Source organism: Manis pentadactyla, chromosome 1 (assembly GCF_030020395.1).
Source record: "Manis pentadactyla isolate mManPen7 chromosome 1, mManPen7.hap1, whole genome shotgun sequence".
NCBI lineage: Eukaryota > Metazoa > Chordata > Mammalia > Pholidota > Manidae > Manis > Manis pentadactyla.
The window spans coordinates 103745075-103770583 of record NC_080019.1 but is presented as its reverse complement, the minus strand read 5'-3'; the positions used below and the strand labels follow the sequence as shown (position 1 = coordinate 103770583).

The window sequence follows — 25509 nt, the reverse complement described above, 5'->3', positions numbered from 1 at the left end:
TTGTTTCCTCCCGGCATACAGTGGCCTGCTTACCCCTGCAGAGGACTGCCTCCTCTGCTTCTCAGACCAAGGTCTCGCCCTGCCCTGCCCTGCCCTCCCCCACCCTTCCTCCCTTCTTCTGCACAACAGGGACAGTTCTCTCAATACACTCAGACATTTCCATGGCATCACCCCTCTTCAGAGCACTGCCAGGTTGCATTTCCTCCATCTCTTCATGCCCCGTGACTAGGCCTCCAGTGGAAACCTCCACCCAGACCCCTTGTTAGGAACCCAGGCATCTTATTGAGCTGACAGAGCAGTGTGGTGTCACTAATTCTAAAAGTTTCAAGATTTATACTTGATTTGGATTTGAACCTATTTTAAAACACATGGTAATAAGAAATATAGTCAGAGATAAAAACTTAGGAAACAGATCAGTTTAAAATGTTCTTATAACTTATGTCTCATTTATAGCAATTACTACTGACACTTAAAGAGAAAATATCATTTAGGTGTTGCAATACTTAATCTTGTGACCTCAAATTAGCCTTAATTCTTCAACTTTCAAGATTATATATAATTCAGCAAGTCAGTCTCATAATACACCTGTAGACTATTAAGAAAAAGAAAAAAAAAAACAGATTAACTCCAGGTGAAACGGCAAAAGCACATTCCACCTTGGGTCTCCCGCTGAAGGCAGCTGTTAAACCTGGGCAAAATAAATGGGGTACTGACTTAAGAACTCTAGAAAGTAAATAGTAGCTAGAGGATTTGGGGAAGAATCTGAACTATCACCAAACGAGCAATGAGTTTACCATTTCTTCTTCTCCGTTATACCCCACACTGTTCTCAATACAGCCTGAAATCCAGAAGCAGACATCTGTGTGGACAGAGAGCTTCTAGGAGAAGTCTGGCTCAAAGAAAGAGAAATGGGCCTTTGAATGCTCAGAGAGAGCAGGGAAAATCCCTGCTTTTTTTCTGTATTCCCTCATTCCCCAGCTCTTGGTCAATCTGATCATAGTAACAGCCTAAAGATGAAAAATCACATGATCATGTCAACAGAGAAAAAGCACTTGATGAAATCTATTATCTATTCATAACAACAATTCTCAGCAAACTAGGGATGGAAGGGAACTTTCTCAACCTGAAAAGGGCATTTACAGAAATATCCACAATTAATATTACACTTAATGGTGAAAGACTTAATGATTTCTCATTAGAACTGGGAACAAGGCAAGGATGTCTAGTCTCATCACTCCTATTCACTATTATGTACTAGAAATCCCAGACAGTAAGGGAAGAAGGTATAGAGATAAGAATGAAAGAAAGAAACCTGAAACTACAAGACACTGTTGAAAATATTGAAGATGACCTATAGAGATAAACATACTTAGTTCATAAATTGGAAGAGATTTGACAAAGGACAAAATCCCAATTCTCCTCAAACTGACCTAGAGATATAATGCAACTCTAGTAAAATTCAAGCAGGATTCTTTTTAGTAAGTATAGGTATGCTGATCCTAAAATTTATCTGGAAAGGCAAAGGAACTAAAATTGCTAACATAAATTTGAAAATCAGGAAAGAAATTGGATGAATCAGCCTTTCTTAGTTGGGGCTTACTATAAAACTATAGTCATCAAGACAGAGTGGTACTGGTAGAGAGACAGACACATAAGTCAGTGTAACAGAATAGAGAGCCCATAAATAGGTCCACATAAATATGGCTGATGGATTTTGGACAAATGTGCAAAAGTATCCAATGGAGAAAGAACAGTCTTTGTAACAAATGGTGTTGGAACAATTGGATGTTGATAGGAAAAAAAAATCTCTATCTAATCCTACCTTACTTTAAACTTTAACTCAGAGTGGATCATAGATTCACAAGTAAAATATGAAAATATTAAGAAGGAAACATTTATTACTTAGAATTTAGAGTTTTTAGATATGATGTGAAAAGCATGATCCAAAAAAGAAAAAAATGAAAAACTGGACTTCTTCAAAATTATAAAACTTTTTTACTCTTAGGAGAATGAAGACAAGCTACAGACTGGAAAAAAAAAATATGAGCAAATTATATACCTACAAAGGGATTGTATCTGGACTGTATAAAGACTCTACAAATCAACAGTAAGGAAACAAACAACCTGATTAAAAAAACAGGCAGAAGACTGGAACAGACATTGCACCTAAGAGGATAAACACATGGCAAATAAGGTTGCAAAAAGATATTCAACATCATTATCCATCAGGAAAATGCAAATTAAAACTAAAATGATGTACCACTATGCCCCCTATTAAAATAGCTAAGATAAAAAATACTTAATACCATGCTGACAAGGACAAGGAGCAACTGAGTCTCCTATTTGGTGATAATACAAAGTGGTAGAGCCATAATGGAAAGCAGTTTTCTCATCCAGCAATCCCTTTTTGGTCTTTACTTCAGAGAAATTAAAATTTATATTGACACAAAGGACTGCATACAGATGTTTATAGTAATTATATTCATAACCACCCCAAACTGGATGAGTATTTGCCTTATAGTTTGGAATATAGCAAATACTAATGTTATAAAGTATAGAAAAGCTCCATTACAAAGACCCTTACTTTTCCCAGATTCTATTATGTGAGAGGCTATATCAGATCTCCTGTACATAATGCAATGTAAGTCTCACAGTGTAGCACTGAAAGACTAAAAGAAACTTTTCCTGGCTTCCCAACATGAGTCTTATAAAATTGCTTTTGGTATTATTGTGATTTTTTTCTTGTAATTGTTAAGTTAGAAAGTTTTCTGCACCTGGACAGGAAAAAATCTTTTTACAAAGGTGGCTGTCATGGTGGTAGAGATTACTAACCTTTTCCCATCTCAGAAAAAGGGAATTAAGCCGGATGCTAAATCTCAATATTTCATCGATGGTATAACAAGATCCTCAGATACAAAGTTTATTTCATGCCTTTCTAGTGTCCAGACTGCCATTCCTTCCCTTTATTCCGGGCACAGGTATTCCAAGAGCCCAGAGGCCAACATACCGCCTCCCACCTGCTTGCCCCGAGTCCTGCAGAGCCGGGCTCACCTTGCGCTCCTGGTGATCCTAGCTCTGTGCAGCCCAAACATTCTTTAGCTACTTTAATAAACAAAAGGAAGTGAGGCAGTGGGTTGCTTAAGATTGTTGTTCTGCTTACGAAAAAAAATGCTAAGAAATGTGAATTATTTATAAGAACTCAAAAAAATAGCTTATAAACTACAAATACTGAGACACAAAAATGTAGATTTGATATTTGATTTCTTTTGTAAATTCACTTATTTCCTTAAAGCCTCTATAGTATTTTGGTAGGTATTGGGTTCCTTGCAAGTGTAGCTTTATGGTTCTCTGACCTTTTACTGAGAAGTACCTGGTAGGCATATAAGGCATATAATCTTTGCCCTAAACAAACACAAAATGGCAGTAACAACAAGAATATCATGGTAGCATTTTAACCCTCTTCAGCAGCAAAGCCTCTCTGGGAATCCTGTTCATCTCTTTGGTGACCTTAGGGAAGTGACAACACCTCTAAGTAACAGTTTCCTTGTCTATAAACTGGGGACAGTAATATCTTTGCTGCATTTGTAAAGAGCATTACTTAAGATAAGGGAGAATAGAATGTCTCTATGGTGGACTATAAAATATTTAAAAAATGCCTTTCCTATTTTTTAAATATTTTATAATTCACTATATGACCAGAAAAGGATTCAGGGCGGCCAGAGCACTTTAAAGTGCTAACTGATGGAGCTGTTTCTCTATGACGTCTCCTGAGATGGTCATTCCTTTCTAATATGAGGAGAATGTGCTGGGTGTTGGTGAGGAGTGGCACTGTGCTGGCACACATATGTGTGTCTTGGACTTTAACTGCATTGCTTCCACCATCTCGTTTTATAAATTGAGTAATCTGTGGATACAATCCACGTTTTTCTTTCCTCTAATTTATGGCTAGGAACCAGCAACACCTTAGAGGACTGGTTTCTCTTCTCACCATCCTCAAAGGGGAGGGTGACACACAGAGCCCAGGGACAGGTGACAATGTTAACAAGAACCACAGCAAACTACAGTGAGAACCTGCCCCTTTCAAGGGGCTGTGCTATGGGTTAGAAACTAGTATTTTCTCTTGCCTTGAGAGGTGAGGAAACAAATTCAGAGAGGCTGAATAACCTGAATGACAAAGTAGCTGCAGATGCTGAAGTCTAACTCTGGTATGTATGATATTCTCTAACTTCCACCCTGGCCCCATGAGGTAGGAATTACTTTATTTTACAAGTGAAGGAACTGTGGCCCAGCTAGGTCCAGCCACCTCACTGACCCACAGAGGTTACAGGCCAGCTCTGGGTGTGAACCTTAGCTCTTCAGACTCCAAGCCTTCATGCACTGTGGCACACTACACTCTCCTAGCAGAATTTGGACCAAACAAAGCTGATAATCATCCCAAAGATAGTTTTGATTCAAACTACACTTTCAGTTCAACAACTGCCTTCTACCAATGAAACAGACATTTAGAACAGACAACAAATTTATTTTCACATTATTTAAACAACTTTTGGCCTTGAAATCAACTACCTGGATTTTAACACACTTCAACGTATCTTACAGTTTCACGAAAATACATTTTGTTTCTGTAAATATGCAAGGAAAACACTTTCCGTGTACCTGATTCACTAAACTAATGTTAATTAGTTCTGATGAAAAAGTAACACTCAAAACTGAAATAGAATTGAGGAACCGATAATATGAAATGAGGTCGTTATCTGCTTGCATTCTGGTACAAATATTAAGAGCTCTGAGCCTAGGAGGTTGACAAAGCTTAACTAGGATGAAGGCAGTTGCTGTCTGTTGTGTTTTGAGGTGAAAAATGCAGTGTATGAAAATAATTTCCTAATTCCAGTGAGAGCTCACCCAGGACTAATGGGTAAAACACTAACCTGTTGGACAATTCCAAGCATTCACCTCAGAAAAAAACTGACTTTCAAGTTTTGTTAAATTAATTAAAGTCTATCTCAAACCCAAACTTGGGAAATTTTCTTTTTAGCTGAAGTAAATGTTAATTTTGAAATTTAGATGGATCTGTGGGTTTCTTTAGTAATCATGCATTGTATATCAGTTTCTGGCATCTTATGCTCTGCAAACTGAGTATAAGGGAAATGGAATTTTGCTTTCCAATTTAGGGAAGTGAGGTAACTCTGTCTTGGCCAGGTTGCTGTGAAAAATCTCTTCAAGTGTCTGGGAGTCTGCAATATCCATCTGTGTACTGATAATACTGATTAAATAAATCAAATTAAGAAGCATATTCTTCATCAATTTTGATTGAAAACCCACTATTAAAATATCTAGTGTCTAATTCTAGATGCCAAACACATTCCTGCTTCAGAACATTACAGCTTTCTATAATGTACCTTATATAAACACACATATACACAGTAAAATTCTCAACATTACATATACTAAAAGAAGAGTGACTTTCAAAACAAACCTTCCTTGCCCAGGGAGGTGCCACCCCAGCACTCAGGATGCCTCATGGGTGGGGGTGAGTGCAGGGTGAGGATGACCCACTTTAATCATGAAGGGCTGAGGTAGGAGAGGCCTAAGGAGCGAAGGATGGACTTCGTAGAACTCCCTCATTCCTCACCAACCCACCACCTAATCATCTAATTAGGACGAGGAAACCAGGAAAGAAGAGAATCATCATCAGGTAACTTCTGAAGGAATATAAAATAATAGTGTAAATACAGAAAATCTCGTTAGAGAAAAAGATGTGTTCAGAACAAAGTTATTTAGAATTGGATTAAAATGGCGGCTTCCTCCTCAAACTGCATATAATACAAAAATATAATTAATACAACTAATCCTGAAAGAACAACAGGAAAGAGGTCTGCGCTGAACTGCATACACTTGCAGAAAAGAATAAACCTCACGGGACAGGCTAACGTACCAAAATGGGACCCAAGCCCTTCCCCATCCCAGCTCACTGGCAGGAGGAAGAGATACGGAGTGGGGAGAGAGTGGAGGCCTGGGACTGCTGAATACCTAACTCCGGAGATCTGCTCTGGGAGCACAAACCTACATTTCATGGTGCTTGCATGGTACTCCTGTAATTAGGGGGTTGGAAAGCTAAGACAGGCAGAATTCCTGGAGAGACTGAGATTCCAGCTGCTTTTGGAAAGCAGGGATCCACATCCGGCTGCTCTGGGACAAAAGAAAGGCAGGCAGTCTGAGAGACTTCCTAACAGCAAGAGGTCTGCTAAAGGGGCAAGGAATGCACAGAGCTTACTGCTCAGGAGAAAGGACAGGTAGACAAAACTGTCCAGGAGCACTCTGCCCAGCAGGTTTGGAGCTTTCACAATCTTCAGGCACTCCAGCTCCCTGGCTGGCTACACAGCTCCAGGGACCCCCTCCATGATAGGCAGCCTACTGCGCCTTTCTCCTGGCCAGCCCCACCTGGCTCACAAACCGGCAAACCGTACCCTGGCATTAGGCCACCAGAGGGAATATCTGTCTACAGCAACTACAAACGCAAAGCATAGAGGCTTATACCTGTGTGCTCGGCACAGTGGAGACAGGCATAGCAGCCGGTAAGCAGGAAACAGTTCTTTCCTCCCCCCAGGCACCAATACCACCCCCCTGAGACCCCCAACATTGTTTCAGGGGCTGAGCAGCTCCAGAGAGCAGAGCTTCTGGGCAATAGAGGGCACCATATACAAATATGAAATGCCAAAGGAACCTGGTTCAAAGTAAAATTATGAATACAACTCCTGAGAAAGATTTAAATGACATCGACCTCATGAATCTTCCTGAAAAGGATTTCAAAATAAAAATCATTAACATGCTTATGGAGGTACAGAAAAATTTTCAAGAACTCTGGAATGAATTTTGGTCGGAGATCCAACTGTTGAAGAGCACAGTGGAGGGTATTAAAAGCAGAACAAAGTTATTTGGAGCAGGCTTCTGGGAAAGGTGACCTGAACTGGCTGGTTCATGGCCCCCTTCAACCAAGCTGTTTGTTCTCACAGCAACTTGGGCACCAGTGCCGCCATTCCATCTCCAGGGACTCAGGCTTGTTTTTCATCTTGCCCTGCCTTGACAGGAAAAAAACGCCCTAGGCTCCCATTGCACTAAAGGGCAATGCCAGATTTCCACATATACTTCTTCCCATAATCTGGTCACAACTCACCTTCTAGCTCACTTCTTACCAAATTCTAGCAACAGGTAATTTATTTGAGCCCTTACTATGTGTCAGGTCCCTGCGAGGTGACTCAAATCTTTTATCTAAAATTAGCTAGCTGAAATTATTCTCCCCATTTCACAGATCAGAAAACTGAGGCACAGAGAGCTTAAATAACCAAAGGTCCCAGAGACAAAAAGTGAGGGATCCAGGATTGAAGTCAAGGCTGCTTGACTCCTGCCAGCTTCTGAACTACCCACAGTTTGTCTTCTAATAAAGCCCATCTCATCTTGCTAGGATGAGATGATATATGATTCATCATTTGACATCAAATACAGTGCTTGACATACACTAAAGATTCAAAAAATGTCATTTTCATCCCCACTTTACCTAGCAAGAGGGCATAAATGAACATAACAAACAAATGTACCTTAAGGTTTAGTTGCTTGGAAGGTCAATATGAATCAGACACATAACGAGGTTACCAAAAAAAGGAATCTTGGGCAACCTCACTAACTGCTTAATATGGAGAACATGTGAAGTGACAATACTGCTCTGCTCTGAGCCACCAGCCAGGTCATTCCTGAGGTCTGAGCACTACCCATTGAAGAGGCCATCAGGGAACTTACCTGATTACGATGCTGGAGGTTACAGAAAACCCATGCTAGTGAGGACAGATCTGAATGAAGGGAGGATGGTGCCCTTATAAGACAATGACGTCGAGGCTCTGCTGGGGCCTATGAACAGTAGTGTTCAGGATGGAGCTCAGACTTCTGCAAGCAAGAGCTCTCCACGTGATTTACAAAACTTTAAGGAATCACTGCTCTAGGGCACAGGTTCTCAAACTTTAACAGGCGTCAAAATCTCCTGCAGAACTATTTAAGCACAGAGACAGGCTCCAGGCCTAGTCGTCTCTGACGCAGCAGGCTTGGAGGAAGACCTGACAAAAAACTTTTAAGTTTCCAGGAGCTGCTGGTCTAGGAACCTCACACGGAGAACCATTGCTCTAGCAGAATACTCAGGATCAGCTAAGCAGATTCTAGCTCTAGAGAGGTTTTGAAAAAATTTAAGGGAAACACTAAAAATAGTTATTCACAAATGGAATGGACTGCCTGATGAACAGAGGCTGGAAGCACTGGCCTGTCACTGGAGATGCTCAAACCTGGGCACAGGGAAGGGGTGACATCAGGCGATCTTTTCTCTCTCAGTTCAAAAAGCCTATGACTCTACGTGGCAGAAAGTGTGCAAAGGAAAGCTACTTCCCTGCTTACAATGACTTTTTTTTTCTCCTTAAAACAAAACACAACCTCAATTTCAAATCAGTTTTAAGGTTCAAAATAATGCCTTTAAAAACAGCATTGTAATTTCAACCAAATTCCATACAGGGTGTCAGTAAGCCGGTGGGTATTTTTATAAGCACCAATGGAGAAGCAACAGATCCACTAAAAAACGCTTTTTATACCAGTGGGTTTTCTAGTGAGGTGCACATTTCTGTGCCAGCAAGACAAAGAGAGAATAAACTCGGTGTGAGAACAATGTGTAACTGCTGAAGGTTAAACGACAACAAAAATCAAACAAAAGAAACAAGTCATTTATCCAAGCCCATGGCCTGCTTAAAATATTTCATCTCACATTTTTATCTAGAACACTGTGATCTGTTCACTTATATTTTAACCAATTTATGGGATAGGAAAAGGTGAAGTAAAAGTTGACTGGGCCAAAATTACACCCTTACTTCCCTGAAATACTTATTTTGTATTTCACTATAATTATTGTGTTTTTAAAACAAAAGAACAAGACTGTGGGTTAACCAGAGTTCTACTATAGCGTACTCACTATGTGCTATAGAAACTAGCATAAAGTTGAGTAAAGGATGATCTTAAATATAAATATTAAATCTTATTATCTAAAATATGAAATGTCCAATTTATTTATTAATTGCCCAGCAAAGACTTGGACTAAATCTTTTTCTTTCTTTTTTTTGGGCCAAGAACACATATTATGACTAAAGCCAAAGATTTGTCTTTTCTAAAGCTAGTCAATTTCCTGTAGTCTGTCCAAAATGCTATCTTCCAAGTTACCCTGTTAGGTAAAGAGGTGACATCCTTCCAATGTGACTTTCCACATTCAGCTCAATATACTAGCCTTGCATATCAATACTGAATGGGATTATATATGCTACATCCATTAAATACTTCTTAAATAGTTTTGTAATCATTTAAGCCTTCTTTAATGTCAGGAAGAAGCAAAATTGTTTAGCTAACACCTTAACTAAAAACTCTTTTATGATTTCTAATCCAAAATTCAGAGGACTGACCTGATGATTTGGGTCCACTCTGGAGTAGACCTCTGGGGTGGAACAGAGTGGACACACAACCTTTCAGTGAGTCCCTGAACCAGTGAGCTTCTTCATAGGTTTTCTGGCCTGAGGGTCAAGGTCAGGCAAAATCCTGGACATCTGGTCTTTCAGAAACAGCTGGGGTATGACATTCACTTGGTCATTTTTCCCTAGAGATATACTTCACGGTCAGGTTTCCTTGAAGCATCATCTTTGGGGAAATTCCCCGAGGTCAGGGTCTGGGGTAATCATCTCTGGATTTCCTCAGCAGCAGATCCAGCAGGCCTGCCTCTTCCTCTGTGTGGGCCCTTTATTCAGTTTCTATTGCAAGCCCCACTTCAAATCATATTGAGCATTCTGAGCCCTGGGTACTCAGAACACTTCTATCACTCTACAGTTGGGCAAAATCATCTAACATAAAGCCTATTTTATGATAAAATGTTGACTATCTCATGCAGTTTATTGACTACTACACTGAAAGTGAAAATGAGAATGGTTGTGGCACAGGGTACAGATGGGTACAGGATAGTTGTAAGTGTGTCGGCTGTTTACTCTCATGACGGCATGGCTGTCTGGGAGCTGTGGCTCACTGCTGCTGCTCAGCATTGCCAGAGTATCATACTATGTATTGCTAGCCCAGGAAAAGATCAAAATTCAAAGTATAGTTTCTAATGAATATTGTTTTTGCACCATTGTAAAACTGAAAATTCATTAGTTGAAACATTGAAAATTGGGACCATCTGTAATCTGACAAAGGGAGATGCCCTGAGAACGTACACATGAATAACCAGAGGCTCCGGTACCTCCTAACACTGATCGTAAACTCTCTGTTTTGAGTGAGTTATGGCAACTTGGGGACAGAGCTAAATGACTTGAAATTTTTAAAGGCCATGTTACAGAAAAAGGTGTGTGAGAAGATGAAGGTGAGGTGACCAGGTCCCAGACAGGAATTTTGGGGGAAAGTCCACAGATGCTACCTGAGTTCTGCTAGGTGGTGTGTCATGTAACTTCTCTCTCTGTCCCTTGTTAAGTCATGAGTAAAAGCTACATGTTGCACTGTGTCTGCTTTTGAGGAATCAGAAGAATGGCAGAACCCTGCTTCAAAGGCGGGCAAGTGCATGAGAAGGCAGAGGGTGACACAGAGAAACGTGAGTCAGAGTTAAAATACAAAGAAAAGTGGTTACTAAGAGACCAAGAGGGAGGAACTGATTTGAAGTACTAGGTGAAATCCTCCCTCAGGGGATACAAATTGTCTAAATTTGTATTTGACTGAAAAAGTATAAAGCAATGTATGTTTTAAGCCTATTTCTGCATTTAGTACTCTCGAACATATTTAGAATAGCTACAATTCACTTGTTTGGCTTTTAGAACCTAAAGCATCTGTAACCCTAAGTGACAATGGGTTGATGCACCTTTATTTCTACTAACAGGCACTCACCGGTAGTTGGTTTCTGGAAGGAGATCCTTCAGAACATGGGTGGTGGTACTGCCCACGGTGATGCTAGTGTCTCCAAGATCAATATTATAAGCAAGGATTTCAGATCCATTATTGCACGGCTCTTCCCAGTTCAGAACAAGGCACACAGAAGTTGAATCAGGATAGGCATTGAGGGTCTCCTCCTCCAGAACACAGAGAGTGGAGACAGGGTCAGGGGCAGATGCTGGTGTCTGGCAGAGGACAAGCTCACTGTACTGTCCTGCTCCAGCTTGATTGGCGGCCTAAAGATGAGACAAAGTCTGCGTCACCCCATGGCACGTTCTAATGCCTCCATGTTAGGTGCTATTTAATAAATCTAAAGTAATACATTATTTACTTCTGGAAATGTAAAAAATAAATCCTAAAAAATGTTCACTTTAATGACCAGTTTCCAAAGAATGACCATCACATCTCTCCTGTAAGAAAGCTAAAGATAATATTGCTATCATACCCTTTTATGAAAAATAATTTTAGAATAACACTTTGGCCCATTTCAGATTATATATTGTCTTGTGTGGTTGTCACAATAATCATCTGTCAGAGACAGTAAATGGCAAACATCCTTATCTGCCTCCCACAGATGAGGGAATTCAAGGTCAAACTGAGTTAGAGGCAAAGCTGGGATTGGAATTTAGTAATCTGACTTTTAATAACTCTACTGCTGCCCTGGAAGAGCAATAAAATTTTTAGAAAAGACATTAATGTTTTCCATGGAAATAATAAGCTCAATTCTTATCCCTTTCTGACTTTACCTGAGAGCAAGACCAGTCACTTTCATCACTCACTGCTCTTTCCCTTGGTCTCCAGGACACATACTCTAGTTTCTATTCACCTGCTGCTGCTTCTCAATCACCTTTGCTCATTGCTACTTTTCACCCCGATCTCTCAGCACTGGAGGGTACCAGGGCTCAGGCCTAGGACACCTCTTCTTCTCTACCTCTGCTCAAACTCCTGGACTCTCATCTTGTCTCAGGGGTAAGTGCCATGTATACTCCCAAACTTATTTGTGTAGCCCAGATGTCTGCCTTGGATGTCACTCTGGTGTATCCATTGCTATTTGAGTATCTCTACTTGAATGTCAAACAGGCATCTCAAACTCAAGCCTCCACACAGCAACTTCTTTCTGTCCCACTCCTCCTCACCAACTCTGAGTCATCACTGGACATTGTTCTTCCTCTCATACCCCCATCCAGGCCACCAGCACACCCAATACTACCCTAGCCTAATTACACTCTCCTGCACCTGGTTCCTGGAACGACCTCCTAACCGGTATCTGTGTCAGCCAGCTCACATCCCTACAATGGCCTCCCACCATATTCTGAACAAACTTCTAAGTCCTCACAATAGGCTATCAGACCCCAACAAATCTGCTCTCCACCACCACCCTTCCAAAAACCTACTACCACTCTGACTTCATCAGCTACCCCATGGCCCTCTCTCTCCAGGCAGACCAGCCTCCTTGCTGTGCCACAGTGCCTTTGCAACTTGCTGCTCCTTCTGTCCCACAAACGTTTTCCCCAGACAGGTGCATAGCTTGCTCAGCCATCTCCTCAGGCCTTCTCTCAAGCACTGCCTTATCAGTAAGCCCTGTCTGAACACCATTCAAACTTGCAGTCAGTCCCCCACCTCCATTCACTCTGATGCTCTTTGTTTCTGATTTCCCTTCTGTGCTTTATTTTTCATGATAGCATAGATACACTTTGTTTAATTACTCCTCTGAGTCGACTGTAAATTCCATAAGGGTGATGTCTGCTTCACTATTGTATTCCCAGCAACTAGAACAATACCTCATACAGAGTACGTGCTCCATAAATGTTGTTAAATTGTCCTTATAGAGAGAAAGGCACTTGGCAGCCTCCTTACTGAAGTGACTGTACTCGAAAAGCTAGTTCTCATTTACTTCATAGGAGAGCTTATGAGGACAGCTACAAAACTAAAGGATGGTAGTCTGACCTCTTAAAGTTTCAAAACAAAACTTACAATGCCTATGTATTACTGTTAATTTCAAAGACACAAACTAAGCGAACTTGTTATCAAATCACTTTTGAAATGCTAGTGAAATGTTTTGTCATATCTATTCTTATACCATGACCATACTTAAACTCTTTTTGGTAAAATTTTGATGCCATATGTACTTAAAGAGTATGTACTTGGAGGTTTTTTATTATTTAGCTATTATTTTTTTTAATTGAAGTATAGTTGATAATACAATCTTATATTGGTTTCAAGTATTCAACACAGTGATTGAACAGTTACCAATATTATTAAATTCTCAACTCCTCTAGTGCAGTTACTATCTGTCAACATAGGAAGATGTCACAGAATCATTGGCTGTATTCTCCATGCTGTACTACCACTCCCATGACCAACTTATATTATGATTGAGAATTTTTGTGCCCCATTATCCTCCTCACCCACCTACCCCAGTCCCCATGGTAACACCAGTCACTTCTCAGTGTCTTGGAGTCTACTGCTATTCTGTTCATTTTGTTTTGTTTTTAGATTCTACATATAAGTGAAATCATATGATATTTGTTTTTCTCTGCCAGAATGATTTCACTTAGCATAAAACCCTCTAGGTCCACCCATGTTGTCACAAATGGCAGGATACAAATGCATCACAGGGTCAGAATGGCAACAATCATGGAGATCAATATTCACACTGAAGGAAAATTATGTGGCTTTTAGAGCTGGACCTCAGTTCCAATCTTGATTCCATTATTTATTAACTTTGTGATCTTAGGTAAATTAAATCTCTCTGAGCCTGTTTCCCCAGATATAAAATGGACAGTAACCCCTAATTCATAGAATTATTGTAAAGATTAAATTGGTTAACATGTAGAGTCCTGGCAGTATCAGGCCTACTTTGGTACTTCACTTCTCTCCTTCCTGCTGGGAAAACTAAGAACAAAACTGCATTTTTCCTATTTAAAAAAAAAAAAGCCATCTTTTTATTTTGAACTATTTTAGATTGACAGAAAAGTTACAAAAATAATACAGGTAATTTCTCTCACTTTGCTTTACCTAATATTAATACCTTACATAGCAATGATCAAAACCAGAAAATGAACATTGACACAATAATATTAACTACGTATAAACCTGATTCGAATCTTACCAGTCTCTCCAATAATATTCCTTTTCTACTACAGGATCCCCCTTTCTTTTACTAGTTTCATTCTATGAGAAGTGCTTTCTTGATACATACCAGTTATTATTACCAATTTTCAAAGGAAACAATTTAGGAGAATCTTTTACTAAATAAAAGTATGCCTTCAATATATATGATATGCCTCAAGTGAACATAATTATTTTGGTACTTGTTAATCAAAATATTGCTAAGAAAGGATATAAAAATTTAGAAATTCCTGAGCAAAACAAGAAATGTTTCACCCAATTATTATAAAATACAGTAGGTTTTCCAGTGATTTAATTTTAAGGATGCCAATATAAAAAAAAAAATCTAGTTTAACCTAACTTTGTAGTTATGGCATATGAAAATAATTTATATTTGGCTCATAGATACCAAGAAATCAATACAGGTTGAGGAGACCCCTGTCCTGGCAATATTTCTTTAGCACAGTAATGGTGGTCTTAAAAGTACTATCCCCTTTCTAGGGTCTGACTCATTTTATGACAGACAAGTATACACGTTTGAAAATATTTTCTACTTCTGACTATCAAAACAGGGAGACAAGATGATTATGCAGGTTCTATTCTTACCAATGTGTCTTTTAAAATGAAGTTTGGTAAGTCAATGCTAAGTGACAATATATACCATAAAAGGAAAAAAAGGAAGCAGAAGAACATTTTAAAGAGAGACCAAAACTCAAAAGCAAAGCAAGGTTCTTTCCTGTGTGGCGGACAGGTTTTTATTTATATCCTGCCTTGTTCCAAAAACAGGACTGTAGTACATAATTTTACCTTTTCACAATGACTCAGCCCCACTTATAAAGATCAGACAATGTGCTGTGACTGTGACACAGTGACAAAGGGTTAATTATGTCCCAGGTGCTCCATCCAAGAAGGAAGGAAGGAAGGAAGGTACATAACAAAAGTTTAATCAGAAATGTTTATGATAAAGCATGCTTCAGAATTTAACAAAAAAGCTTCAGTTAATCGGGAAAATTAATTTATGAAGGGAGTATTTTCTCCAAAGAAGCCAGAGACACTAATATCAATGGACTTGTAATAAGCAATTTGATCCTTGATTTAAATCAGCTGGAACCTAAATCTGGTATCTTAGCTTCCTTATCTATTTAAATCTAAATGTGTGTAAAGACAGAATTCTTCAAGGTCAAGAATAACATCTGATTAATCTTTGTATCTCTCCTTTTGATCTTCCTGATTGTCCTTTGATTCTGGCACAAAGTAATGCTCAAGAAATGTTACTCACCAAATGGAAAGAAAAGGACAAAGAACTCTGTTTTCTCGAGACAATAAGGCTTTACAGCAGGAAAAAAAAATGATCCACATCAATAAAGTAAAAGTAAACCCATGAGCATGGTCAGTCTCAGGGGTTGGCTCGGAGATGACTGTTCTAGATGTTACTCTACTGGGGCTCCCAGGTGGATGCTTACAGACAACCAGCCTTGCTAATGGTCACTGAGAAGTGGAACTGAGTCTCATAAGCCAATACAGACTAGTTGGATTGAGGTTTGCTTTGGCTCCACTTAACAGCCAGCACATACACTTTCTGTCTTTAGCTGGTTCTAAGTGGCTTTCCCACTGAAATGTGCATCTCAGGGGGAATCAGACAGAAGGAATCTTCCCTAAGGAGCTGTGACAACTTTGTCTTGGACTGTCATTTATTCAGTGAACTGACAAGGAAAATGCAAGGATGGTGAGAAGTAGAGTGGGGAAGAATCTGGTTTTGTTATTACGTTACAGAAGCAGAAGTTAATTGTAAAATACCAAAACAATGAAATTTATTTTTATTTAAAAGGATTCTCTTTTCCATATCATCCCTCCTGATAGACTGCATATGACTTTTTGGATAAGTTTCTCCAAGAGTCTTTTACGGAACACCACTGTTTATGAGTAACATCTGAATAATGCCAACCTACCTGTAGTCTACAGCAATATTGTGCAGCTGGCAACAGATCCCTTATTTCAAAGCCAGTGTCTGTCCCATGATAAATGAGTTCTAAGGATTCTTCATCTTCTCCCCATTCCAACCTGTACTCTGAGATGTCGGCACCAGAGCTTTCAGGACTCTGGAAAGTAGAAATTTAAGCAGTTAATTTCATTGAGAAGAAAATCCTATAACGTTTGTGTTCAATGAACTCAAAAAGTAAAGATAGTAATGTGCCTCAGGATATTTCAAATATACACAAAAGAAAAGCCTGCAAGAAATAATCAATCTCCTCTCAGTTTTGACCAGTGGTAAAATTTCTACAACTCTAAATGACATAAGCAAGTGCCAACGGAGATTAATGTGTAAGAATCACCGTATGTGATTTGGGGGGCAGATAAAGGAGAATAAATAGAAATCGATCTGTAACATGTGCCTGACTCACCTCCCAACTCACTAGGACACATCCATCAGGCGTAAAAGAAATACAAGGTGCTTTGCATTGTCCAGGAGGGCCTGCAGCAGTGGTAATTTCTGACACATCAGAGTAGGGGCCATACTGAAAGAGACGAGCACACACATGCTTCTGTGTATGCTGTGCACACACACAAGCTAATAACTAAATCAGAGCTAGGCTAACACCATCATCAATACAATTGGTTAAAAAAATTTCACCTAATGGTTTTTGTTTTCAATAATTATGTATATGGGTTTTTTTCCTACATACATTCCTTGAGTGATAAATATCTATTATGTAAGTATATTCTTTATATTTACAAGGATTATTTTTATTTAAAAAATTGTATTCATTCAACATGATTTACCAAACATTCGCCTTTACTGTGACATCAGAAACAAAAACATGCTGAATTTTGACACAATACAGTTGTTCTAACATTTCTGTTTTTAGAGAATTTGATTTCTTTAACATTGAAGAAACTAAGTCAGATGGACATTGCAGTTTAATTTTTAATGCATAAAATCTAGTCAGAACTGTTGATTATCAAATTCTGGGAATTTCTTCTAGTTACTGGTATTTTCCATTTTGAACTCCGATGCTCCTGCCGATGTGTTCTCAGCATGTCCCACCATCTCAGCTATCTGAAGGCTGACACTGTGTCACTATCAGTGACCACCCTGCTCAGAGCCAACCACCACCAGAGAGTCAAAACACTTCAAGAGAAGCATAATCACTCATTTTTAATAGTGCAGTATGTGATACTTCAAAGAAGTGGGGCCAAGGGTAAATTAAAATAATATCCAGGCTAATGAAGTATATGTTTCCCAAAACAGGAAAAAAATTAATACAAAAACAAAATACCTCATATTTCCCAAGACAACTTATACTGGGGGATAATATAACAACAATATACTGGGGGAGGGTGGGTGGGAAATGCTCTGCAAGAGATCTCAGAAGGTGACTACAAGCCAAATACACAGCTACTTTCCAATATAAGAGGAATAAATGAAGCCTGCCGACAGGTTCTTTATGTGATTGATTAGCGAAAGGAGTGAGAAAGTGAAACTCTCATCAGTGCAGTTGCACATGTATCTTAGTTACGGCAGAGAATCCCAGAAAAGTTGATGGGAAAGGGTAAAAACCACAGTAAAGAAAGTTTCTGCATCATCTGTGATGACCACCCATCCTCCTCTTACTCACAGAAGGTCGGTGTACAGGCTCTTATCTTTCCATCAATACATTTTTATTGTTTAATTTCACTTAAAAAAAAATTGAAATAGTTATGCTACATCTGAAATTCTTTCCTAATGGGGAATCAGAAGAGATCCAGCTCCTATTAAAGGTCAGAGGTCCTCCCTCAGACCAAGGTCTCCACAGTCAGTCGTAATTAACATCAATCATACTAAAGACAACACATTCCACTTCTGGAAGGCCTGAACAGGACTACCAGGAACTCGAAAAAGTCACCATCAACATCTGTCACTGTTAGTTGGGCTTATTTTTAAAACCACCTTCAATTAAATTACATCTGTTTATTCACAAGGAACTCATCTGTACAAATCACTGGAATTTTGGTGACATTAGCACTCTGCTTTTCCCACACCCTTCTGCCTTCTTTTATGTTTCTGCTCATCAGTGACACTTCGAAAAGCCCTTTCTTACAGTTTCTGGGTCACCTCGTTCTCATTCTGAATCTCCCTGAAATAATAAGCTAGGCTCTACCTCACTCCAGCTTTAAAAACTGATCTAAGATATTGCTGGTTAATTTAGACAATATGGTAAAGGAATATTATGAAGTCCTAATTTCCCATAACTGATTAATACAGTCAATGAGAAAATAGGGAATTATTTGTAAAACTACCAAAACATCTAAAGAGGGACATTCTTACTAACCTTGAGCTCTGTTAATAGAATGATAGGACAAAAGAAACAGAATTTCCAATGTGGGGTCTATATAAAATCAGAGCCATCTATCAATTCAGAAAGATTTTTTACCTTTTGTCAAGGTTGAATAGGCACTGCTAAGGAACTGCAGGAGGGTAGAAATGTTAAGAGACAGAACCTTATATTTTGATAGTGGTGCATAACCATATACTCACCCCTCCATCATTCAGAGCCCTCACCCTGAAGCGATACACAGTTCCGGGAAGCAGGTTGCCCACCGTGCACTCGAGCTCCGGCCCGTGGTACACCTCGGAAGCTACCTCCTCAGGTTCTGTCATCTCCACACTGTACTCCGAGACCTCACAGCCACTTTCAGAAACAGGAACATCTGGGAATGGAGAATGTTTCTCTTCTGAGAACATCTGTATACTTCCAGCTGACTAAATTACACTTGATTTTCCAAGGCTTGCAAACTCACAGAGGTGGCCTGTCCCCAAGTATCTTTCTTACAAAAGAAACTCCCCTCCCCCAAAAGAAAAGCGATACAGGAGAAAAGTTTCTGAATGATGTTATCCACACTTTCCAAAGCAAGCACATGTAAGTGCGTGTAAATTATTAATAAAATAATTTGAAAACAATAGAATAGGCAAATTTCTTTACATTCTAAGGCAGGGGAAGAGGAAGACATGGAGGGAAGAAAATCTCTTAAAATCTTCACTTAAATCAAGAGAGATGAAGCAAAGTTGGCACAATATTTTATTATATTTTAGACATATGTGGTCTAAAAAAAAGTCTGACAGATTTGTAGGCTTATATTTGCAATTTTACATGCTGTAAACTGCTTTTTTTTGCACAACTTTTATTATGAATAAAGTTGAAAAATTACTGAAAAAGACTGGCTGGTCTGAAGCCTTTTCTAGAAAAGTACCCTCTGAAGGGTAGAGGATGAATAGTGTACAAGGATGAAAGACACAATGGAGGAGAATAAAAACCCAAGCCAATGAACGTTAAAAACAATATGGACATTTTCAACAGAAAAGAACATTTTCAGAAAGAAGACTTCCAACTTAATGACATAGCATTACGTCTTAAACTCAATCTCCAATTGTCCAAACTGTCAATGTCAATGTGAATTGTTCACTCACCCCACTCTAAGTGGACTTCTTTGTGCTTTGGTCTGCCCAAAACCCTCGGTGGTCGGCACTGACCTGGTGCAATGCTTAGTGTGCGAACGGGGAGACTTTCAGAACACTGCAGAAGAAACACCAGAGAGAACCATCTCTTAGTTACAGTGAGTTTACCACACCTCTACATACCAGGCAGATTACACCCTATAATTGTAAATGCTACCAAATAGGGTTTAACATTGAATACGTACAGATGATCTTTTATGCAGTAAGAACTTCATATGTATGTGTAGGTGTGTTTTATGTGTGGACATATCCTGCGTATGTTACTCATAAGATGAATATTTCTGAAGTCAGATTTGTAGACATGAGTACTATATATCCTGAGGACACAATCATTTTCCTCTAAACCAAAATTAGAGAGACCCTTCATGAGGACAGAAGAGAGCACAAAACAACAGCTGGATGAAATTTGTGAATGCTACCATAAATGGCCAACCATCCACATACAGAGCAGAAAATCAAACAAAGTCAATTATTAATCAACTGAGTCTGACATTAACCAACAGGTTCTGTTAATGCTAAAATAAGTAGGCCTTCTTTTTGCAGCATCTGGTTCTATAAGGCAGGGTGTGTGGAAGTTGACCCCCTTTTAGAGAAGGGAGAAAACAAACTAGAGTTATGCAGCTCAGCCAAACTCACTGTTCTTCCTGAGGAGAAGCAGTGCAGAGGGGCTGTAACTGTATTTGAGCGGCGCCATCTCTGTGCTGCTCCGTGAAGTGCTCACACACAGGAGGTGCCCACTGACAATGTGTGGCTTTGGTGTGGCTATATCCCAGCCTGGGAGGCACTCTGAGGGCTTGGGCACTGCACGAGAATGGTCTAACTGGCCCTTCCTTTCACAGACAGTCTGTGTGTGTGGGCAGTGTAGACAACACTGCGCCACTATCCTTGGGCGGTGCTGGGGGAGAAAATATATGTGGGACAACACTGGAGGTGGGGTAACTGGCAAAATTAAACACCCTACTGGCAGACAGTCTCTTGAAAAGTCAATCTAGCACAGGGCTATATGCCTACCATCTCTCAATTTCTTTCTCTTAATGATTCCAAACCACAATGTTAAATATCTCTACAATGAAAATGTCTTTTTAGTATTTGTCTTTTACTCACTTTCTGATTATATAGCCATTTACATAACAACTCTCATTTCTAGAGATAGTTCCTGTGTGTATACCAGGTTGCTCTGAGCCCATGAGAAAACCATGTGGTGAGAACCAAGGCTCCTGACCTGCCAGCTGCCTGGCCTGAGGTCACGTAAGCGGTAGACAGCAAGCGACGTGCACTGCTGCCTACAGATGTGTAACCTGGGCACTGCACAACTGTTGTCACCACAGATTTATATGGTTTTGATAATAATTTTCCAGCAGATGGCACTAAAGTACCTTGAGAAAGATACATCCTGTATTTGTAAAACTGCCACATTGGGGTAACAGCAGGGCTGTGCAGGAGGTCACACTTTTTTGACTCTAAATTCTATGCGTTTCTGTGATTGTAATAACTGAGGTTCAACCCATTTCTTTGGCTAATACTAATTCCACATAACACTCAGTTTTCAACTGTCACAGGTGATCATGTCAAAGTACTCTAAGAAATAATAACTAAGTGACAAACATACCTGAAAATACCACAATTCAATTAACAATCATCTGGGGCCTATCTTTTACATTCTCTAAAGTACAATTAAAAAAAACAATCTCTAGTTTTCTTTTCCTGACATGATGCCATATCAAGTTGCATCACCATGATACGTTTTTCAAATAGCAATTTTATTTTAAATCATAGACAGGTTGTCCAAAGATGTTTACTTTTAGACTGAAACAAAACCGACCTGACTGTGTCCACCAGTACTGATGCAGCATGCTCGGAGTTTGTACAAGGTGCCTGGTTTCAAGTGGGTGAACGTGTATTCTGTAGCCGATCCACTGTACGCCACTTCCCACTGACTCGCTGTAAAACAAGACTCGTGTATGAGTTGATGCCTTTTTGTAAAAATGGAATAGTATTAACTGCTACTGATAAGAAAAAGCTCTGAATGGTTTGCATGAAAACCAGCATCTCTCTCTTTTTTAAACATCCACAGTGCTCTATTTCCTTTACAAAGCTAAATATTAAAATAACATGGAGTCATTTCTTACTTAGCCCTGCTGGCTAGACCACTTCATATCACCACTACTGCACTGGCTGACCCTGAGGTTGGCACAGCTGAGGGGGTCGGGGAGGCTGGTAAAAGGAGACTGAGGATGGTGCTGAGCAAGCTGTGAAATGCTTCTGGGGTGAGCAGGCCTCTGGGCCAGCAGGGCGAGGGGAAGGCTGCCGGGCCGTGAGGTTCCGGTCTGTCTGGGGCACTGCTGAAGAGTTCCTCCCTGTTCTTATCTGCTTGGAGGTTACAGTGAGTGAAATCCTCCCACTACAGACGGACTCTGGGAAAGGCTTTCTTCATGGAGCCACACTTAAAAGCCAGCAACGCCTGGCAGGGTGACAAAAATGAAACACTCAGTGTGACTCCGTTTCTGGCCACTTCTCAGGACTAAAGAATGGAAGCAGGGCCACCGGTGGGGTCCGGGTATGCAGAGTGAGGCCGGTGCTGCAGGAGGAAGGCACCCGGGGCGGCTTCCACCGCAGCTGCCCCACCAACCCCAGCTGCTGGCACACTCTGCCTTCTCTGTTCTGCTCGGACAATGTTTCCAGCTGACTATTTTATGAAAGGGTTTATTTCATGAAGTTGTTTTAGAGAAAAATTTTTATCCTAATCCATAGTTTACTAAAGTCACTTCCACAGATTCCCTCAGGTACTGCCTGGGTTACATGTACAGGGAAGTCCCATGAACTAGGGCTTCCCGGGAGAGGGGATGTTAAGGGCAATTATCCTGACATTACTGACTGGGAAAACTGGGCTGAAAAGGTACCTGTGAGCAAGGGTGGCTGAGAAGGTTCAATTAATCAGTCATGGTATGCACTGGTGAAGCTGTTAACCTTAAGTAGACAATAGCATCTACTTTTGATTTGTTACCAGTGGTCAAGAGTCATGAAAATGCAAAATATATTTAGATTTTTCACAATGAACTGTTACATATACATGACTAATCTCCTAGGCAGGCTTTCTACTGTAAAAAACTAAATCAAATTTTTATTGCAGAGTATTATATTAAGAATAGCTGTGCCTAGCTCAAAGAATTCTCATGTTTTTAGCTTAAAATAGGATCTGTCAGGAAAAACAAATACTACAGGTGGCTATTGTGGTACAGAATAAAAGGCAAGCCACACACCTGCTCTGTTTGTTTGTGAAAGTTACTGTTAATTCTATTTTTTTTTTTAATCATGTGCATGTCTAACTTAAAAAAAATGGTTACAGGGATTGTTGGAATAGTGAGATATGTTATTTTAAGGTTCTGATGACAATGTGTGGCTTTCTTTTTCCTATTAAAGCCTTATTAATTTTCTTAGAATCTAAGAATTGCTTAAAAGGCACTATTTAAGGAATTTGATGTCTAATATTGTCCCACTTTACTCCATATAGCCTGACAAGTAATGAATAAATAATCTGAAGATGAAAAGGCATTTTCAAAACCTGTTATAAAAGTGTATTTTGTTTGTCATCATTATACATGGGAATTTGTAGATTTCTGAACTTGCATGCTGCCTTCACTTTATCCTTCCTGCTGATTGCTTCTAACACTCTCTCTGCTTATAAGAATTTCTGGACAAAGTATGCTAAGAGAGGGGATGAAAAACTTAATTCAATTATTCTATTAATTAGGACTTCGGGCTTAAATGAACGACACAGGAAATTTAACATGATAAAAATGTCCATTTCAATCAGATTCTGATCTTTGATGTGTGTGAAAGAGAAAAACTATCAATATGTAATTAAGACTTGTTTATTCTAAAAGATCTATCATTAGAATTAATGTCTGCCCACCATTACTATATAGAATAGGGCTTGCTACTGGATTTGAATACAACAATTTCCAAAAACTTCACCTTCCGAATTTCCATCAGTAATCTCCAGCAAGTACTTGAGTATTTCTGAACCACCACTGTCCTTTGGAGGATCTGCAAAGTTAGCAAATGTCTTATTAGTTATAAAAGGGCATTGATTTTTATTGGTAAATAACACTGGAACACACAACATTATGAAACATCATACTGCCTTAATTCTGGATTTAACCAAAAGGAACAGTAATTAATATATTATTTCACTCAACTCTATCCTTGGAAAACAAAAGAAACAAAAACTCCAAGAAACCTTGAATACCATCTGGTTACTCTAAGTTCTTAGAGCTAGAAAAGTCAGAGTTAGCATTTATGTAGTGAAACATGAGCAAAACTCACAATATGAATTAACTTTTTTAAGAGTTAATAACTTTACTGTGAGAATCTGTAGCCTGCTTTTTCACATTGAGTAACTTCAATATGAGATGAAAACTTATATATTTCTTTTTAAAATTATTTTCTTTTTTATTTCATTTGTATTAATCAGTGACCAGATTCTTTTGAGATGGAGGGGAAAGTATAAAATTATTGACAAAATAAGTAACATCAGAATGTAATAAATCTGTTCTGTCACAGTTTGCTACTTAACAAACTTTATATTCCAAGTGAACCTGCTATAAAACAGGAGTCTGGATCAATAAGAAAGTGCACCAAAGAAATGGTCTGAGGAAGACGTCTGGCTTCTCAGCAGAGCCCTGAGGCACTTTGGGTATTTAGTCCATGCTAACATCTTGTGCTTAAAAGAGTTTTCTGAGCAGAAAAATATATTGCATTATAATTTCACTTGACAGTGCAGAATTTAACTCTACATCAGTTGGCTACCTCTATATTTTACACATACCTTCAGATTATTCATATAGATTTAGAAACTCTACCTTCCTTCTCATTTTACTTGGTATTTTCATTAACTTATACATACTTCAGTAATAGATATTTAGAGCAATAATTATAAAGTCAAATATTATAGCATATGACTAATGAAAGTAAAAATTCAGTATTGGTGGTGGTTTCTAGGATTTTCTGAGGAAAAAATGCTTTACAGTCAGGCTCAAAAACACCAAGATTTTTTTTTTTTGAGGAACATTATGTTTACTAGACTCCCCCCTTCACCAAGTTCCCCCCACAAACCCCATTACAGTAAGTGTCCATCAGCATAGTAAGATGCTATAGAATCCCTACTTGTCTTCTCTGTGTTGCACAGCCCTCTCTGTGCCTCCTCCCACATTATACATGCTAATCTTAATGGCCCCTTTCTTTTTTTCCCCACCCTTATCCCTCCCTTCCCACCCATCCTCCCCTGTCCCTTTCCCTTTGGTAACGGTTAGTCCATTCTTGGGTTCTGTGATTCTGCTACTGTTTTGTTCCTTCAGTTTTTTCTTTGTTCTTATACTCCACATATGAGTGAAATCATTTGGTACTTGTCTTTCTCCACCTGGCTTATTTCACTGAGCATAATAACCTCTAGCTCCATCCATGTTGTTGCAAATGGTAGGATTTGTTTTCTTCTTATGGCTGAATAGTATTCCATTGTGTCTATGTACCACATCTTCTTTATCCATTCATCTACTGATGGACACTTAGGTTGCTTTCATTTCTTGGCTATTGTAAATAGTGCTGCGATAAACATAGGGGTGCATCTGTCTTTTTCAAACTGGGCTGCTGCATTCTTAGGGTAAATTCCTAGAAGTGGAATTCCTGGGTCATATGGTATTTCTATTTTGAGCATTTTGAGGAACCTCCATACTGCTTTCCACAATGTTTGAACTAATTTACATTCCTACCAGCAGTGTAGGAGGGTTCCCCTTTCTCCATAATCTTGCCAACATTTGTTGTTGTTTGTCTTTTGGATGGTGGCGATCCTTACTGGTGTGAGGTGATCTCTCATTGTGGTTTTAATTTGCATTTCACTGATGATTAGCAATGTGGAGCAT

At 39.3% G+C, this 25509-nt stretch overlaps 1 protein-coding gene across 4 annotated transcripts in view; it reads right to left on the bottom strand.

Moving 5' to 3' along the window:
* FNDC3B (fibronectin type III domain containing 3B) overlaps positions 1-25509 on the bottom strand; it is a 338844-nt gene that overhangs the window by 27065 nt on the left and 286270 nt on the right. For all 4 annotated transcript variants that reach the window (XM_036930882.2, XM_036930884.2, XM_057499990.1 and 1 more), the window contains exons 16-22: positions 23567-23638; positions 21414-21532; positions 19544-19649; positions 18614-18786; positions 16500-16613; positions 16047-16196; positions 10942-11222 (exon numbers count right to left, since the gene is read on the bottom strand). In XM_036930882.2, the coding sequence (XP_036786777.2) occupies positions 10942-11222; positions 16047-16196; positions 16500-16613; positions 18614-18786; positions 19544-19649; positions 21414-21532; positions 23567-23638 (1015 nt within the window). The remainder of the gene's footprint in view (positions 1-10941; positions 11223-16046; positions 16197-16499; positions 16614-18613; positions 18787-19543; positions 19650-21413; positions 21533-23566; positions 23639-25509) is intronic.